The sequence below is a fragment of the Dendrobium catenatum genome, unplaced genomic scaffold (genome assembly GCF_001605985.2).
Source record: "Dendrobium catenatum unplaced genomic scaffold, ASM160598v2 fragScaff_scaffold_574, whole genome shotgun sequence".
NCBI classification, from domain to species: Eukaryota; Viridiplantae; Streptophyta; class Magnoliopsida; order Asparagales; family Orchidaceae; genus Dendrobium; species Dendrobium catenatum.
The window spans coordinates 297,751-318,576 of record NW_021319036.1 but is presented as its reverse complement, the minus strand read 5'-3'; the positions used below and the strand labels follow the sequence as shown (position 1 = coordinate 318,576).

At 34.2% G+C, this 20,826-nt stretch overlaps 1 protein-coding gene across 1 annotated transcript; it reads left to right on the top strand.

Moving 5' to 3' along the window:
* The first annotated feature begins 9,002 nt into the window (after positions 1 to 9,002).
* On the top strand, positions 9,003 to 19,698 carry LOC110097857 (cold-responsive protein kinase 1). The gene is made up of 5 exons (XM_020824479.2): positions 9,003 to 9,245; positions 9,322 to 9,458; positions 9,569 to 9,782; positions 16,424 to 16,824; positions 19,061 to 19,698. Exons 1-5 carry the CDS (start codon positions 9,182 to 9,184, stop codon positions 19,496 to 19,498), a joined length of 1,254 nt encoding a protein of 417 aa, XP_020680138.1. The 5' UTR covers positions 9,003 to 9,181; the 3' UTR covers positions 19,499 to 19,698.
* The last annotated feature ends 1,128 nt before the right edge of the window (positions 19,699 to 20,826 follow it).

Here is a 20,826-nt window from a genome sequence, read left to right as displayed (position 1 = left end):
CTGGAATGAGCAAGCAGAGTTTGAAATCTTGAAATAAAGACTTTGTATCATCAAAATTTCTGTCGTTCTGGTCCGTGGATTTCGAAAACGGCAAGCGTATTATTATTGTGGGGTGACTTACAGGAATCACTGTAGTCCGTCAAATTCAAAATGGACGGGCCAGATCTGGTGACCGTTGAAAAGGGCTAATCTGGGATTTGTTTTTTACGCATTTCGTTCGATAGGAGAAGTTATTAGCTCCACCGTACAATTAAAAAAAAATAATAAAAATTTTATATCTTATATTCTAATCAAATTTTGATGAAATAAAAATTTAATATGTAACACTTATTCGATATATATGAAAAAAATATTTTTAACATTAAATTTTTTAAGAAATTTAAATATAATAAAAATAAAAGCTATGACATATACAATATAATATAAAAAAATATTAATATATTTATATATAATCATTATTAAGCATTTTCTGATGATAATTTAGTCATGATGTCATGATCCAAATTATTTCCCATGGAAAAAATATTGTGCATGAAACATAACTTTTATCTTTTAGTTTAGAACATTATCGTTGCAGAGTCCTAACCTGAGAAAAAAATGAAGAGTTGCTTTAGGTAATAGATAATCAACATAAAATTTATCAAATAATTATGAAATGATCATAAATAAAACTTTTTGCCTCACGCATAATAATTTATTGTCCAATAGTGAATCATGATTTGATTCTCGGTTCAATATTTTTAAGCTAGAAAAAAAAATTTCAAATTGTTCAAAATAATTTGAATATTTTCAATTCAATTTAATTTACATAAATTAAGATAAAGACATCACAATATTCTACGTGCGTACCAGAACATTCGTGGTGGTAGAGATATATAGATTTTAGTGTCTTGCTTTGTACGAAGATCTAACACACACTCACACATATGAGAGAGAGGTACATGAGTCATAAGACACACCAATATTTTTTATATGAAAAATTATGAAAAGAGAAAAAAATCACGGAGCCTGACACAATTAAAATGATTATACTAGTTTTTGTAGTGGATTACAAATGATCAAGGAAGGCCTTGTTTTAGTGTAGCAAATATATGTCATATTGAGCACATTACATGGTAGGAGTTGGAAGAATCCAGTGATAAGAGAGTTATTCTTAAAGAATATTGACATATTTGTTTGGTCGGTAGAATCATAGTCGGGTGATGGAGGGCGGAGGAGTCGTAGTCGGGTGATTGAGGTAGAGGGAACGGTTGTCAGGTGATAAAGGTTTGAGGGATTGTAGTCGGTCGGCGAATGAGGTCGGAGGGACCATAGCCGACGAGCTATGGTGGTAAGATAAAGACCTGATTGTGGCTACTTGACGGAGGTCCAACGGTGATGGTCGGGCATATGTACAGCAGTGACGGCCTAGTGGAATGGATTTGCCGATGGTGGTGTCGGGGTAGAGCTCTGAGATTCTTCATGGCTCATGACATTCTTGAGTCTCTAACTCAGGGTCTAAGCCTACTCCCAAAAGACCTTGCCCCCCCATCTTGTGGAAGAGATGGTCTACTTATAAATTTTGATAGTGGCATGCATTATAAATATGGACAAGATCGAGGGTTGATTCGAAGTATTCTATTAGACGACCTATACTAATTTTCTTGATCATGGAGCATTTGTGTGGCATTTAAGTGCCTTAATGATGTCAGAATAAAGTGATCTTAGGTTCGTTGGATTCGTCTTGTCGAGCCGCTCAATTCGGCTATAACCATGCTAATTTGGATATCATTTGGTCATCCATTTATGCACTAAAGCTTCTAAATATGCTTCGGTCCCTTGATTTTAGCTCATTTGATAGCAGATTGGACTGATTTTGGTGTCGTTGGATTTGTCTCACGGAGGCGTTCACTTTGACTATAAGTTTGCCAAAATTGGAGTTCATATGATCCCATTTTAAATTTTGGAAGTTGTCAACTAGAATTTGCCTCAAGATTCATCCCTAGTCAAGTGATTTTGGTGATGCATCACTTAGATCGTGCCTGATCAAGCGATTTTTAGATGTTTAGCTTAGAGTGAGTTTTGCACACAAGTAATGCAAATAAATATTTAATTAAGGTTTGGTAAACCGGATTAAGCTCTAGTTTGTATTTGATGCAAAAGAAGACTTGCTTCCCAAGCTTTGAGGCTATTAAGGCCTTATTGTTTTTTTTTTTTTAAGCAAAAGAAAAAACCACAGAAAACAAACTGACAAAAAATAATTGTTTTTTTGTTAAGCAAAAGAAAAAACCACAGAAAACAAACTGACAAAAAATACAAGCTAAGAAAACGGCTCAGAGAACAGTCAAGGCTCCCAGCATCCCGTCAACCCGCACAGACCGTCCAGTCAGTGAAGAGCAAAACCCAAAAAGCCAACCTGAAACCCTCACCAACGGTTGCCACCAACAAAGATGACCGGGCGCGAGCCCCGACCACAACATTGCCCATAGCCTCAAAAACCTGCCATTCCAACAATAAAACCAACAAAAACCGAGCAACAGCAAGAAGATCAACAAAACTAACTGAAAGCTCATCGCCTACGACGGCCCCTCCCCCAAAATTTCCCCCGAGTGGCAACATTTTTATTACACACAAGCGCAAAATCATTGTCAGAATCATTAAACTCAGACTCCGATTCAATATCCGACGAATCAATCAGCCAATCTCCCTGTTTTCTAATCGTCAAACCAGATGAATTACCCATACAGGTAGCCATCTCTTGAACATAAAAACATATTTTATTACAATAGAAAAAGGAGTACATGAAGCAGATAAACCGAACGATTAAAAGGAACATAAGATACAAAGGCATAAAAACCCATTAGGCTCAGTATTTGACAGAGACTTCCAACTACTCCAATACCAGGCACGGACCATCCAATTTAAAGGGAGAGCAGACGAAACACGAAGTAGCCAATCAAATGACTGCAAAAGATTTCAATCGTATTTCATAGCTTGATTTGAGCTCATTTAGTGAAGCATCTTTATTGTTATTAGGTTCGTCTTGTTGAGTTGTTCAGTTCGACTGTAATTTTGTTGAAATCCTAACTTAAATAACTCTAAATTAATCTAAAAAACTTTCCATTTATATATTATCTCGAGATTCATACTTTTATATATATATATATATAATTTAAAAACTTGTAAAATATCTTATAATCTTGCCAAGTTTATGATTTTCTTATTATACTTAAAATCTTACAAGGCATCAAATTATTCATTTTTAATAAAAATATTTTTCATTTGCCAATTAACAACATAAAAAAAAAAAAAACATTATGTTAAGTAACAATAGCTCTTAAAATAAATGCATTAATTCAATAAATATGAATGATATTATTCTATATGTTGAAAATCTTCTATATATTTTTAAAATAATATCATAGACTTATTGTAAGTGCATTTTTATAAGCCTAAAGAAATGGTCAAATGTTGCTTAGTCCTTTATAAAAATGATTAGTGGAGGTTGATATAAGGAAGATAATTGTGACACTCTTGCCTACATAAGCATGACTATAAAATAATTAATCAATTCAACCCTCAAACATTTATGAATTTATGGATTTGTTAGTTGTGATTTTGCAATTACACTGGGCTCCTCTACTCTTAAAGGTAGAAAAAAAAATAATGAGAATGTTTTGATTAAATTTTTTGATGTTGGGTCTGCTTTGAGATGAGTGCAATAACAATTATTTATTTGTAGTACTTATCTCGAAGCAGATGTAATAATTTTAAAGCCTATTCTAATTTTTTTATGAGAATATTCTGATATAACTAAGTTTCATTTGCGATGACTATTTTACTGCTTCTTAAAGTAAAAAAAACTACTTTAAGAAGCAGGAAGAAAGCCCTCTCAAATGAAGCCTAAATTGCTTCTAGAAGCAAAAGTTGTTAGATTGCTTCATTAGTTAATGCACTTCTATTTTTCTAATAAGAAGTACATAATAGTTATGTGATTTAGCAATGAAAAGAAAATTTTCACAATAAATATTCAAAGCTTTAATTTCTGAATGAGGAGCATACAAAAATCAAATAATAATTACTATTTTTTTAGAATTTAAATAAACAAAGACATCAAGACATAAAACATCTAATATTTAAAAAAATATTTCTTTTTAATCCTATTTCTTTTATGTTGTTATTAAATCCCAATTAAAATGCCCAAAAAGTCATTTTATCATGAAAATAAATTGTATCAAGATATTTTAATAAAATAAATTAAATATTTTAATAAGATAATATGTATCAAGATATGTTTTTCAAATTGATCTTGATATAATTTATATAAAGATATTTTAATAAAATATTCATTTTATATCATTCACATAGGTTGCCATATATCGAAGGACATATTAATTTGGTATTTTGGCATTCACAAGTAAAAATTGAGAGATTTACATATACATTCCATAAGTATTATGTTTTTATTAATCGAGCTCGAGTTCGAGTTTGATTAAACTAAACTCGTCAGCTCGTAGACGGTTTAAATAAATTAAGTATTTGAAAAATATTTTTTTGGTGCAATAAATATTAAAAACTATTATCTAAATTATAAATATTTAATAATAATATTTAATAGTAATGTATAAACCAATAACATTTTAAAAGCAAATGTCCTATCACATTAATTTTATTGTACTTATTTACCCAAAATAAAATATTTGTTAGCTTTTTTAAGGAAAAGAAAAAGAAAAAATTGTACCAGATTATCAGCTTCCTTCTTCTTCTAGAAATTTGATATTCGAAGGTTCGACAGAGAACACTCCCGTTGTTTGGCTCAACCGCGGTCTGTGAGTTCATTCAACGAGCATAAATTCGGCCGCTGTGTATCAAGTCGAGCTCTTGAGCCGGAGTACATATAATCGAGCCAAGCTCAAGCTTGTTTTCTAGACTCCACCCCAGCTCAAGCTTAATTTCAGTGACGGTCGAGCTTGAACTTGCAGTGAATCGAGCTCGACTTGACTCGTTTACACCCCTATCCCAAAGGCACGCGCGACTAAGGAACACCCTAAGGAAACAAACACCTTAAACAATCTCAAAGGACCACATGCCCCATCATTATGAGGCACTCACTTACCCATATTTAACTATACCGATTATGCCCTCCTCAGTCGGTGCAGCGCTCATCAAAGGCACTCACAAAAGGAACTCATCAAATGTACTCATCAAAAGGCACTTGTTAGGTGAGATCATTAATGTCACAACTCAATCCGATAAAATACACAGACTGAACAAATTCTATCATGTTAGCTTGGAGCACCCCAAGATCTGTGTTTTAAAATTTTTTAATATTTTCTTTCAATATAAACTTTAAAATGGCAGAGTTACTAATAGCATCCAGCACTGTAAATAATATCAAGCACATAATTTTTATTTTCTCATCAAAATGTATATACAATAATTGTATTACAGTACATGAATACTACCAAAGTACTAAACAAATTATAACAGACAAGTCATGATTGTACAAAAATCAAAAGACAAAATACTTATACAAACTCAATTCATATCATGAAACTACTACTCAACTTGCTCATTCTCTTTTTCAGACCCTAAAAATATTAAGCGAAACATCTGTGAGCAAACACATCTCAGTAGACCATATTCTAACTGATATATATTTTTAATTAATTTATTTATTAAAATAGATAGCTGGATTATAAAAGTATTTTATGATAGTAAATGCACTGAGAATAATTGTACATGCAATAAAAAAATTTAAAATTTATTATAGGGAAGTAAATAAACATACACTTTATATCTAAGATCGATAAGTAACAAAATTTCTCCTCATAAATTTCAGTACTCATCACCAAAACAGAATATGTTTATAGCACCAGAAAATCCCCGTAGGCACCGGAACACGACTTTTAGCCACTAAAATATACTCGTATGCCTTAGAATTTAACTTTTAGCCACCAGAATATGACTCATATGCACTAGAACTTCCTCCTTCTCTTTCACATTTTCACAAAATTTCTCATTTTTATACAGTAAAACATATAATTCATTTCATTACCGTAATAAAAAAATAATCATATTCTAAATGTCACAAAATGATATAACGATAGACAACAAAAACCCTATTGAATACAAATATACAATTTAAGAATTTAAACAAATTATTAGGGATTGTATTTTAGTTTTATTTTTTTTTTCGTAATCGAGAATGATGAGTGATAGGATGATGCTGTAAATTGGGTTCTTGGTTATTATATATAAATTTTGAAGGATGAATATAAAATATTTTGAGTAAATCCTATTGAAGAGCTCAACAAAGATACTCACTAAAGCCACATGCTAAAGGTACTCACCAAAAGCACTCACCAATTTGCAATCATTGCGAGCATTAATTAGGACATGATCTAGGTTTTTTTTTTTGGACATTTAGGTCATTTAAGGCAAACTCACACACACAAAAACTCGAACCCAAAACCTCTTAGTTGGAAGCCTAAGCTCTCAACCAACAGACTAAGGTGAGCTGTCTCATTATACTAGTCAATTCACATATTTATAACGGCCAAATATTATACTATTTTATTACATTTTCATATATAAACTCCTATGCAATGTTTTCAATCCTATAAAAAAATTAATTAAGATGCATTTTGGTGATATTTTCTTAGTAACCAGAACTTACAATATTGTACTTACTTTCAAAAATAAAAATTTATTCATCATCTCTCTTTCTCCACTAATCATTCTAATTAGTCTTAGTAGTAAAGTTAATATGTTCTACTAATAAATTTGGATTCAATATAATCATCATTACTAATATATGATTTAAAAATGGGATTTTTACATAAATAACACTTAAAACTTTAGTATTTACTTATCTAACACCTAAACTTTAGTATTTACCCTTTTACCACCTAAAAGCTCCATCCCTTATTAAATATATCATTCTATTTCTCTCATGTCAAAATCAAACCCCGAAAGCTGTATTTTGCACACGTTTGCTTCGCTATTGTCTCATCTTGGCTCAGTCAGCTCTTCTTTGCTCTTTGATGTTCTTCTCCATGTGCACCACGTTGCCCACGCCGGCTGTCTTCTCCACGCCGCCCACGACGATCGTTTCTCCATCCGATGATCGATCGAGCAACTCCCATCTTCGGTCGTCTTATCCATGCCGCTCGAAAGTTGCTTCTTCCTGAAATTAGTGTATTATATTTTGAATCTAATTACGCTTCATCTGAAACAAGTCTCCATTTCTTTCTACAAACATTTTCTCTTCAAGTTTTGAAATGAAAAAGGTATGAAGGAAAACAAATCTGGCACAAGCATATTCTTTTGCAATTTGTTTGATCACTCAGTCGATCCTTGTGGTTGCTTCATATGTTTGACGTTCTTCTGAGATGGCTTTTGGCAGCTTCTGCCTCTATTTCAATTTAATGGCTGGAATCAACGAAATGTCGACTGAGCTGGAGCTTCGGGGATTCAAATGCAAGAAAGGGAGCTGCTCTGTTCGGATGTATTCACACAAGTTGGAAAAGACGATTCCGCGCCAAATACGGCTTTCGGGGTTTGGCTTTGACGGGAGAGAAACGGAGTGGTATATTTGATGAGGGATAGGGCTTTTAAATAATATAAATATTAACAATTTAAAAAAATAACATTTTAATTAAAAATAAATTTAAAAATCTAATAAAAAAAAAGGATACATTAAAAAAATAAAAAAATTTAAAATATTAAATAAAAAAATCCATTAATTAAACATAAATCAAATCAAATATTCCAACAAAGAAATTTAAATTCAAAACTAAAGAAATTTGAATAAAAATTTTAAAAAATCAAAATTAAATAAAATTTAAATCTGTTATTTCTTAACAATTGTAAATATTGATTGGTTCCTAATTACTATTTATTCATTTAGATTATCTAATTAAATAACGGAATAAACCAAAACAATATAATATAAATAGATAACTTAGGAAACCTGAAGAAATCATAATTACGGTTTCTTCTCAAATTTCAGTACCGATTTCCATAATTAAGTCCCGTATTTACTCATTTTTAAATTTATTCATTAATCTATTCTTAAGCTAATTTAAATTTAAAGCACACACTTTGTTATAAATTGGCCATAAATATATAAGAATTCTATAGTGCACATATCGGTTGCAATATGCTTGCGCAAGGCCAGCTCATCCAAAATGCGACACGTTACCCTTGCTCGGTACCCAGCTCGGTACTGCTCAATACCGCGGCTCGATACTGCCTGTTACCCGACTTGATATTGCTAATGCGACGCATTCTAATTGGTCTCCTGAGAAGGAACAATAATTACGTCCTCTTACTGGATGTAGAGTTACGTTCGGCCGCCAATGATATGCCGCCACGTGCTCTTACTCTTTACCGCGTGGTCCGACGACTTGACCCGGACCGGAACCCGAGAATGCTATGTTCGCGTATTGCGAGGTATTACTCGGTATTGCTAGGTATTGTTTGACAATAACGAGAAATACCGCTCTGAGAAGACAAATACCGAGTAATACCGAGAAATATCGAGTTGTACCGAGTTTTTTCTTACCGAGTTTTTCTAGAAAAACTCGGTATTTGCTAGAAATACCGAGTTGTACCGAGTTTTTTAGAAATACCGAGTTGTGCCGAGTTTTTTAGAAAAACTCGGTACAACTCGGTATTGCTCGGTATTTGCTCAGTATTGCTCGGTATTGGTTTATTGCCAAGCAAAATCGATCAATACCTAGCAATACCTAGCAAAATTGAGAAATACCGAGCCATCCTGGGTCCGTTCCGAGTCGGGTTGTCGGGCGCGCGATAAATAATGAGAACGCATGATGCGATTCTATTGACGGCCGAACGTAGAGCTACGTACTGTGACCGGACCAAATAAAAGTTCCCTGAGTAGAACAATCAAAATACGTCAGTGTTAGCACACATGTGGGTCGCAGTATGCTTGCGCAAGGCCAGCTCATCAACTGGGATCCGCCGGTCGTCATCGGGGCCCTTCTTGAAGGTCTCCAACGACAGTATCGTATAGGCGGAAGCCTCTTCTTTCCACGAGCGAGGATGAAAAGAAGAGACGGAGGAAAAAAAGCTTTTCACACCTACAGAGGATGGGATAGCTCCCGCTCCCTTCCTCAACCCCGCCGCCTCCCTCTTTCTCCTCTCCCTTTCGTCTCTCCTAACCCCCGCTTCTCTCATGAAGAAGCTAAAGAAAATTCTTGAAAATCTCCTGAAGCCCTTCACTCGCCGTCAACGTAGAGGTCTACTTCTACTTCCCCTCTTTTGAAGCCACGAATCTTCATTTGATTACGGTCTGAATCGATTGCGTTGTTGCAGAATCGGATAAAAAGGACCTGGAGGCGATCGCTGCCAGAGAGCAGAAATCCTTTCGGTACGAAACCCTAGCTGCCGCAACCCGCAATTTCAGCCCCAAGCACAAGCTCGGCGAAGGGGGTTTCGGCCCTGTGTACAAGGTGATTTAGTTTATTGCATGATAGCCAAATATCCCGGTCTTTCTATGGTCTATAGATCTGTTGCTCTGTTGCACACCAAGTGTTTGATGAAATGTCTGATTGGGGAGCAGGGGCAACTGGAGGATGGGCGGCTGGTCGCCGTGAAGAGGCTCGGGCGAGGGTCCCGGCAGGGTGGAAAGGAGTTCACAAACGAGGCGATGCTGCTCTCTCGGTTGCAGCATAAGAACGTCGTTAATCTCTACGGCTACTGCGCCCACGGGGAAGACAAGTTGCTTGTGTACGAGTACGTAGCCAACGAGAGCCTTGACAAGCTCCTCTTCTCCGGTGAGCCGCCGCCTCTCTCCCCCTAATAATGCTGTTAATGATAAGATTAAGGGTGTATTTACGTACTTGCCATTGCATTCTCATTTATTTACCTATCTAATATCTGAAATTTAATGTTCAATTTTATAAAATTTAAATTGCTAAATAAGATAAATTTACATTTTTTCATATAAATTTAAATATTATTATAAAAATTAAGACATTATCAAAAACCAACTTGATCTATATGCATATATAAATTTGAAGTTTCTAGAATTAAATCAATGACCATCGTAATTCTGATTTTTTTTTGGGGAAATTATAATTCTGATTTCAATAAGATTATAAGATTATAGTTAGATTGATTGGCTCAATGAGATGAACTCAATGACACAAAAAAGTTAGGGGTGTCAAAAGTTGACCCGTTCCGAAAAAATCAGGGTTCGGATTCGGTTTTTTGACCCGTACGAAAAACGGGTCGGGTTCAGGTTGACCCGAAAACTCGCGGGTCAACCCGGCTAACTCACGACCTTGACGGCTTGACCTAGCGTCGTGACCCTCATCTCCGGCTCTCCGCTTAGCCCAATTGCCACGGGCCTCATGTCCGCACCTACGGCTTCACCGGACATTGGCTCGAGGCCCAGACTTGACTCCAGCTATCCGCCTCTGCCAGTAGACCCGCTAGGCGCCCATGACGCGTCGACGCCCAAGCCCTACGCGCTCAATCGGTCAGCCTAGTCGCCATTCGCCCATGTGGCCACGACGCATCGACGGCTCGACGCCCAACCTAGTTACACTTCACCCTTATTTCGCGACTCTCAACTACGCCCATCGGGTCAACCCGACAACCCGTGTGGGTCGGGTGCAAGTTAGGAATCCTTGCCCTTTTAGCTAAATGGGTAGGATTCGAGTCAATCCGCTTATGCTTGATCAAATCGGATTCTACCCGAACTCAGCCTATTGATCCGAATTGACACCTGCACAAAAAGTGCTCTGATCCGAATTTAAGAAAGCCCAGATAAAAAAAAAATTCTTATTTTAATATAAATTATATTAGGATATTATCATATGATTTTTTTTTTTTTACAATTTTACCCTTCATTGTAGTACGGAGAAAACGGGAGTTGTTGGCTGAACCGATAGAGTTTATTTTATGCGGGCTGTTTGTCTGTTTCTCTGTACGGAAATTCTAGGGTGAGTAGGATAGTGTACAATGTGGCCATCTGTATAGCCGTTTTTGCCACATTTGCCTCTACTTTATTTTTATTAGGAAGAGAGGATCCACTAATAGTCTAATAGTGTCGTTTGAGTTACAGGATCGGCTATATGCAAGTACTTTTAGTATCTTATATTTAAAATAATGACATCTAACTTTTTCCTTCAAAATAAGAACTTGTTGCTTGCATTCCACCTAAATGAAAAACTCGAACTCTTATTTGTTAATCATTTTTTTCCAAAAAAAATAGTGTATTATACATTCAACATTATTGAGTTTTAATATTTATATTATATAGTTAAGTTAAATACAAATGAACATAAATTAAAACTATGATCCAATTTTCAATTTAGATAAAATTTGAAATTACAAATGAAAGTCATGGTTTTGAAAACTGGATTGGACTGGCTGATTCATTTGGTTCAACCGTTAACTGATCATATGGTCGGTTCCGTTCATATTAAAAACCATCCTAAACTGATCAGAACTGTCGTTTCGACCAACAAATCGTTGAACTCGTCTCGGTCCCTTAGAACTTGATGGTTCAATGGTATTAGATTTAAAAAATCAAAAAATTAATTTAATAAATTTAGTATAAAATAGTATTAAATATAATAAATTAATTTAGATTTAACATATTTAAATTTTATAATGCGCATTAAATTTACATAATAAGTATTTTAAAACAAACCACCAACAAAACTTACCCACATGAGCTCACCCCTTCATATGGGCAAATTATTTTGTGCGGACACCGTCATCCAGATCCCAATGAAAATGTGCCACATCATCCCCTGCTTGGTACCGCGGCTCAGTACTGCTCGGTACCGAGCTCGGTATTACTCGATACTTGATGATGTGGCTGCACCTAATTCGTCTCTGGACAGTAAGCTGTGTTCGGTGTCCGCATAGAATAATCTCTCGCTGATATGAGCTCTCTTTTTTACAAAACTTATAGGATAAAAGAGTGGTCTCCTCCCTAATTTATGACTTCATCCAAGAGAAAGAAGAACAGTCAAATTTGAATATTCTTTAATTTGAAAATTCTTCCATTAACGCTTTGTCTATGTAACTAATTTTTAATTTAAGCCTTGCTTTTGAGACAGATTTGCATACTTGTTCTATATCAAATCCTTAAAAAAAATTAATATTATCACTAATTAATTTGATGATAAAATTTCTAAACTATTTTATGACATATAAATGAGAAAAATCATTAGAAATACCTAAAATTTCAATAATAAGGTCATTAATAAGATCTCTAGATGCATAAAACTAACATGTAATTTTCTAATGGAACATCTATCATATAATTTATCTAATTACACAAATCTAGAATTTTAAAATTTATTAAGAAATATAATAAAAATTAAGCAAACATATAGATTTAATAAGAAATCTTATTATTTGAATAAACATTTACAAAATGAAAAAGATACTTCGAACAAGAAGAGAGGAGAGTGAGAGAGGCTTGGGGTACGCAACTCATATTGGTATTTTGGTTATGAGTTTTGGCTATCAATTAAGAGGTGTAAGCGTTGTATGTGTAAGTTTGCTTTAATTGACCTAAATGTCCCAAAAAAAAAATATATATATATATATATATATAATGAGAATTAATCTCAAACAAAATTGGTTGAAATATGGATGATTTGTTTGCAAAAAAAAATCAAAATGGTGTAATTGATTAATCATTCATTTTCTACAAAATGTATGTTGGAGTTGCCTTGAATTTGGCTCGATCTCTATTTATTCATATCTTTGATATTTGTATGCTTTTCAAATATGTCGGGGGTCCAAAGGGGTAGCACCCCCTGATGGGGTTCGACCTGCCCGGTCAGGTCAAGGGGTCAAGGGGCAGCGCCCCTACCGGAGCTGCCCCCAGAACAGATTTTGTTTGTAAGGATATTTTTGGATTATCTTTACTATTTCTCTTTGTATTTGACTATTGCCTAAAGACCATAATATTTTAAAATGTTTATAGGGGCAATTGCCTAAAAACCCTTATAATAACACCTCCACACAATGTATATAATTTTTCTTGGGGGGCAATCAGCTAAAGATCATTGTATTTTATTTTTTTAGGGGGGGCAATTGCGTAAAAACTCATATAAGCAACCTAAAAAGCCATATAATAAAAAAAAATTAATTTTTTTAGGGGGGGGCAATTGCCCCCCTCAATACCATGGGGTTCCGCCCCTGCAAATGCCATTCCAAATGTTATGATATGATTGTCTTGCCACTTGAACCGATCACAAACATGCATCTTATATGCCTTTTATGACCAACTTTGGCCACTTTGTGTTATATATGTCATGCAAGTGCTAACTACTATTGTGCTATACTTCGAACATGCTAATGGAAACACACATACAATGTAGTGAAGCATATGAACTTTTAGATACCATTCTACCAACCTTCATAACCAATATAATATTCAATATTCACAAACAATAACATCCAACATAATATGGAAAGGCATATAAACATCACAACACATAATATATGTTGCATGCCAAAATATTTGTTGTGGTACAGAGATAAAAGCTTTTTATATTAGCATTTATACGAAAATCCAACACACATACATATAAGAGATGAGTATAAAAATTGTAAGAGTTTTCACGTGGAAAACCCATCAAAGGAAAAAACTCATGGGGTCTGATTTAGTTAAAATGATTCAATTAGTGTTTGTCACTTGTTACAAATGATGTCCTTCCTCGGAGGATTGCATTGATTCAATCTAATAGACATATAATATTTAAAACAAATTACATGGTTGAAGTTAGAAGGGCCTTGTAGCATGGAAAATGTTTTTAACAGTTTGTTTGCTTGTTTGTTTTGTTGTACTGTTTGAGAAGAGAAGAACCAGGACTGAGAAGTCTAGTCTAAATCTTTGTACTAATGTCGGGAGTTAGAGTTGATGTCGATGATATGCATCAATCTTATAAAAGATGGCATGCATGGACATTATTAGTGATGGTAGGTGATCAAGTCTATTGTTGTCAATGTATCTAGGTGACAATGGTCATAATACTGTAGGACAGAGGGTCATAGTCAGATGATGGTGGTCAAAGGATCGTAATCGAGCGATGGTGGTAGAATGAATGTAATCGGGCAATGGAGATTAGAGGATTGTAGTTAGATGATGTTGGTCGGAGAATTGTAAAAGGGTGATGTGAGTCAGAGGACTGTAGTTGGGTGATGTAGTTTGGAGGACTGTAGTCGGACGGTGGTGGTAGAAGTGGTTGAATGATTGTAGTTTAGCGAAAATGGTTAGGAGACTATAGTCGGGTATTAAGAGGACCATAGTTTGGTGATAGTGATTGGACCGTAATTGGGCTTCTAAGTTCGTAGGACCATAATTGTGCAGTAGTACCTAGGCCTTAGTTGGTTGGAGCTTAAAGGATTATAATTGGGCGATCTAGTTGAAGGATCATTGTCAGATGATAGTGGTTGGAATACAGTAGTTAGGTAATGAAGGTCAGAGGACATATTTGGGTGGTTGTGCTTAGAGGATCGTAGTCGGGTGACGGTGGTTGGAGGAATGTAATCGAGAGATGAAGGTCAGAGAGTCGTAGTCTGGTGATGAGGGTTGAAGGACCGTAATTAGGCAATGGTGGTCAGAGGACAGTAGTTGGGTAACTGTTGGTAGATGAACGTAATCAAGCGATGGTGGTTGGAGGTTAGAGAATCATAGTCATGCAATTGTTATCGAAGAACCATAGTCGGGCAATGGTAGTTTAACAATGTTGATTAAGTGGGGCCTAAAGATGTTTCTCGGGTGATGTACTGATAGCAGTGGTCGAACATTATTTCGATGGCAAAAGCTTAGAGATGTTATGAAGGCGGTGGTTGAGTGGTGGTCCAATAGTATTAGTCGGGTGGCATTCTGATGACAGTGGTCCAACAACGATCAGATGGTGGTCTAGCGATGGTGCTTAGGTAGAGCTTTGAGATTCTTTAAGCATTTGAGCTCTCTTAAATCTCAAGCCAATATCCTAGCTCTAATTCTCTCACTTCATGTAGAGATTGGAGGCCTATTTATAGATTTTTGGCATGCCTCATAAATATAGAGAAAATCTGAAACACTACATTAAATGACATATGAATTCCTTTAATCATAGACAATTTCTTCGGCATGTAAGTGCTTTAATGATGTTAGAATAAAACTATATTGGGCTTGTTGGATTCATCTCGTTGAGATGCTCTATCTGACTATAAGCATGAGAGATATGAAGATCATTAGCTCATCAAATTAGTGTCCTAATTTTCAATTATGTTTCAAGTGCTTCATCTAGACTTATTTAGACTCAAATAGGATCATTTTTGGTATCGTTGGATTCATCTTATCGAAATGTTCAGTTCAAATATAAATATGATGAAATCAAAGTTCAGATGGCCCTGAATTTAATTTTAGAATTTTTTAATTCAAATATGTTTCAAGATTCATACTCAATCAAGATGATTTTTAATGACCTGCCAATATATAAACATTAAACATTGTAATATAAATAAAAAATTGAGTTAGTGAGCAACAAAATCTAGCTAATATTCATATGAAAAATTATAAAAAAAATGAAATCTTTTCTATTTTCAAAAGCCCTTGATTTTTTTCTTTATTGTGTTTTCTACTTAAAAACTATTTTCTATTATAATCATCTTTTATATATGAGAGTTAATTTTTTTAGCCATTTAAATGACCACTAAGTCCCATCCAATTATTTAGAATACTAAAAAATACTGTTATATATGATGTTTGTATTAATATTAATTATTTTTAAAAAATTTATATGTACATACTTTTTTAAAAATATATGCATAAGAAAATATTATAAAACAAAAAATAGTTATTTTTGTTAAAAAAATGGTGCAATTTTAAGGAGCATAAGTGAGTTGATTTAAGAGTCTAGATTATAAGTAAAATAAATAAATTTATTAAGTGAGTTAATTATTTATTAGTAATTAAAATAAATATATTTAATGATCATATATTATTTAATGCAGTTATTTATTTTATTTACAATCTACACTCTTAAGTCATTTATTTTTATAAATAATTTATAACAAAATAAAATATGATGATCAAATACATTTATTTTAATTACAAAAAAAATTATAATGTACTCTATTAATTAATTTATTTTTATTACTATCTAATAATAATCTACTCAATATATTTATTTATTCTAATTACAATCTATACTCTTAATTCAATTATTTTTAATAACAAGTAACTATAATTTACTCTCTTAATTCACGTTTTTAATAAAAATAAATTATATTATATTCATTGCATTCATTAAATTAATATTACTTAATAATTGTAAATTTCACTTATGTAAATCTCCCATTAATTTTATTTATTAGCTTGAATTAAAAGCCCAGAGGTAATCTCCAAATGATTTACATAGGGCTTTCATGCAAAAATGATGAGATGAAACAGGGCAAGGTGGGCAGGTGGCGGCGGCGGCGGAGGTTCTCCATTGGAGGCGGCGGTTCGAGGTGATCGTAGGGGTAGCCAGAGGTCTTCTGTACCTCCATGAAGACGCGCACACTCCCATCATTCATAGGGATATAAAGGCCAGCAACATCCTTCTCGACGAGCGTTGGAGCCCAAAAATCGCAGACTTCGGCATGGCCCGGCTCTTCCCGGAGGAACTCACCCATGTCCAAACCCGCATTGCCGGCACCAATGGCTACATGGCGCCGGAGTATTTCATGAGTGGCGCTCTATCGCCAAAAGTCGACGTCTTTAGCTTTGGCGTACTCGTTATTGAGCTCGTCTCTGGTCAGAAGAACTCTAGGTTTTCTCCGCGCCATGATGCTTCTACACTCCTTGAATGGGTATGTGTTTTTTTCAAACTCTCTTTTTTAATTATGCATTTCGTCTTTTAAAACCCTAATTTTCGACTGTTAGTTAGAATGCTTTGCTAGAGAGCTGAATGAATGATTTCTGGCTGAGTTGATGATAACTGCATAGGATTCTGCTAATTTTTTGAGCCTATCATGAACGTTGTCGACGATCTGATCTTAAGCCAATCCAATCTCTGTTGCAGTATTACCTCAAAGCTTTTTGATCTGTTATTCTCAACTCATCCCAATCTAGCTTGGCCCAGCCAATCTTGATTTGAACATGGCCCTTAACTCATTTATTTTGATTTAGAGACTGTTTGGTAGAGCTTTAAGGCAAGATTTAAGTGAGATCAGGGGCGGAACTAGCTTTTCATCATAGGGGGGGGGCAAAATTTTAAGAGAAGAAGTTATAAGAGAAGAAGAACCCACTATATCAATCGTCTTAAAAATTAATTGATTAATTATAAATTTCAATCATTTTAAAACAAATCCTATAGGTAAAAAAAATCATAATCACATTTAATAAGATAACCTTAACACAAATTTTGTCCTTTGTCTCATTAAACAACAAGAATAAATTGTATATTTGATGCTACAGTGGCAAAGTTAACGAGATTCCAAGCTTTCTGTTTCAGAAAATTTAACTATAAACCATTTAAAATCTGCGAATGAAGAAATGTGCTTCCTTGGCGGATCTTACAGAAATGCCTTCCCAACTAAAAAATAAATTACAAAATGTGAATGCTTTCTTAAACTGATTCGACAAAATTTAAGGCATTTATGCAATTACAGAAGAGAAATAAGCCTTACAAATATGCTTTTCCAGGTATAATTTTTTCTCATTCTCTCTGCCCGTTGTTTTCTACAAGTGAGGAAATGAAGAGATTAGAAGAGAGAAAAAAGAGAAAGGGGAGAAGAAGCTGTGGAGTCTTTGACAGAAGAAGCGGGCGGAATTGGGTGAGAAAGATGGGCTAGGACAATTTTAATATGCTGTACTGGGAAATTACTAAATAACCTAGCATTAATATGTATTTTACATTTTTTTTTGCCCCCCCTGGCATAGCCGTGGTTCCGCCCCTGAGTGAGATTTGACTTAAATATTTTGAAACAATAAAATTGAGAGCTTAAATCCTATAAAAAAATATAAATCTTATCTAGCCTAATATAAAAGTCCAATAGTTGGGACAGGGCTTGTGATGATGATGGCTGATACAATGTCAACATCTCTTGCTACATGTTCAGGATGATTTATTTCTATAAGCAAATCATTTTAAGGTCTCACTTGTTTAATGGCATCCTCATACACCCTTAAAACAAGTCTTCTAACTATATTCCTTCCAAGGATCCTCAACCCTTAGAAAGTTAGTCCCTTGTGTATGTTCTCTGGAAATCAGATTGGCTGAAAAAGGAGGGTGAATCAAGTAGATTACCTTCAACTGGAATTCCAATGTATGTTCTCTGGAAATCATATTGGTTGAAAAGGAGGGTGAATCAAGTCCCTATGTATGTTCTTTGGAATTCCAATTTACCTTCAACTCCTAGTCTTATCAGCAAGAAGATTATCATGAACAAAAAGCATATATCAGGGTTCATCATCCTGCAAATGTTTAGTAAGAACATCCATGACTAAAGAAAAAAGATATAGGCTTAAAGCTAATCCTTGATTTAATAATTTTAATTCAACTGAAATAGGAAATACTTGATCCAGCCTCCTTGTGTTTGAACAAAAATAACAGCTCATGCATACATATCCTTTATGATTTGAGTATAAAAGCATTATTAATCACTGTCTGTTCTAAATTGGGCGAGTTTACTTTATCTCAAAAATGAATTATAATACCTTACAAAAATGAATTATAATACCTTACATTGCATTCATTTTTTATCCGACCAAATACCAATATTTTTAAAATCCTTGCAAAAGGAATGCTTTACACCTAATTTATTTCCAACCAAAAAGCCTCTATATAGAAAGCATTGTATAATATCTATTCAATTGCATTATATAAGTGATGCTGAAGAAGTTCTTAACTTGCGTCTACTGTAACCTCAGAATAACATGTTCAAATCACAGAATTAATCTATTAGTGCAGATATAAAGCTGCATACATAAACTCTTTTCAAGACTCCAAGTTTTGATAGGAGCCTTGTGCTTTTATCATACTTTTCTTTCAATTTGTATTCTCTTAGCTGATTTGTATTAAGCTTGGATTTTATTCTTTTCTAGGCTTGGATGTTTTATACCCAAAAAAATACCATGGATATGCTTGATCCTGCATTGAGATCCACAGCCGATGCTGAGCAGGTGGCTATGTGCGTGCAAATAGGCCTCCTCTGCACCCAGGCTAACCCCAAGTTGAGGCCAGATATGCGCCGTGTAGTAGTGGTCCTTTCAAAGAAGCCAGGCCCGCTCGAGGAGCCTATCAAACCAGGGATCCCTTATTCCAAACACAAAAGAAGATCCCATGGCCTCGGGCGTTCCAGCTACACAACGGGCGAATCTTCTGCGATGAGCTCCGGTGCGTCCTCTTATGCTACTAATAGTGCCTTCGCCGCCAATCCTAACAATATGGCATCTACTTCGTCATCGTCATCAGCTACCACCACCACCACCATTACAACAATGACCATTACGCCTACTAATTCTACGACTTCAAGAAGCTAAATACTTCATACTGTTTAGCACTACTGGCTAACTTCAACATAAAGTGTTAGATTCTCACCTTAACTTCTCTTTTTCTTCCTGGTTTTTATTCTTTTGTGTAGCTTTCTTTGGGGGGAATTGGAGGGAATGAAGCTTTTTTATAACTTGCATTCTTTTGTATTATATCATTTCCTCTATTAAATTTGTTTGGTGTTATCTTCTATTTCATTTTATTATTCATATATGAAGGTCTATGGTTCATTTTGAACTGTTGTGGACAATGTGCTTATATCAGAAATATCATGTGTCTAGAACAATTTGCACTATTGGTCACTAATTATTGTGCTTTTAATATTTTTTATGTAACATTTTTTGACCATTGAATTCCAATAAATAAGGGATGGAGAATAATATTTTTTATCTTTTGGTATTTTCTATAGATCCCTGAGTTAATATATCATTTTTCACAGAATTGTCCTCTTTTCTCCATCCTCATATAGGTTTATGAGCTAATTTTAGATTTTTTTATCCATGACATTGGTTAACATAAATCATTAAATAAATGCGAGTTATCAAATAATATATATATTTTTTTTATTAATTTGAATATCTATATATTTTGAAATCACAATTATCTTCTCATGTAATCAAAATCATTTATTAAAAAAAAATTATGCCTTTGATTGATGAAATGTTGATTTAAATTATTTAAATTATGCACACATTATGGTTTAGTTTGGGACGTCTTTCTTACTGCTTTATAAAACAATTTTTTGATATAGAAAATTTTTGTACTTAAATTTTTTACTAAAACTTGTCGAATGATAATGATATGAATCATTTAAGAAAATTGTGTTAATGTTAGTGCGTCCCTTGGAAGCGACGTGCTGTATGACCTGAATACAGTGACAAATGTGCAAGGGCTGCTGCACCAGTGCCCAGGTGCTGTGTTAAATAGGCAAGGTCACATCAATGACCAATGTGGGCAAAAAAGTTAGTCCATGAAATTAAAAAACATGAAACTAAAATTAAGATATGAATTTGGAATATAGATTCCATTACAGGAAAATTAATGTAATTAATAAATATTATGATTCATACGAAGTTAAATATTTTCTGCATTCAGGAAACTAAATAGGTTAGAGAGAAGGCTAAGGAAATTGATTGCTTAGGATTTAAACTTTGGTATTTGAGTAAGAGTCATACTAGAAATGGTGTATATGTTAAAAAATAGTAAAAAAAAATTATTTCAGCCTATTTTTAATGATTTTGAAAAGAATGGAGTTATATGTATATAATTTTGAGTCATTCACTGTTATCTTATTTTTAAAAGTTTAGCGTTTAATTAG

What these genes read in the sequence shown, in the direction of transcription:
- LOC110097857 (XM_020824479.2), top strand. Translation starts at nt 9,182, where the DNA reads ATGAAGAAGCTAAAGAAAATTCTTGAAAATCTCCTGAAGCCCTTCACT. An exon ending in GTTTCGGCCCTGTGTACAAG is followed by an intron (nt 9,459 to 9,568) that starts GTGATTTAGTTT and finishes ATTGGGGAGCAG; the next exon opens with GGGCAACTGGAGGATGGGCG. An exon ending in CTTCTACACTCCTTGAATGG is followed by an intron (nt 16,825 to 19,060) that starts GTATGTGTTTTT and finishes ATTCTTTTCTAG; the next exon opens with GCTTGGATGTTTTATACCCA.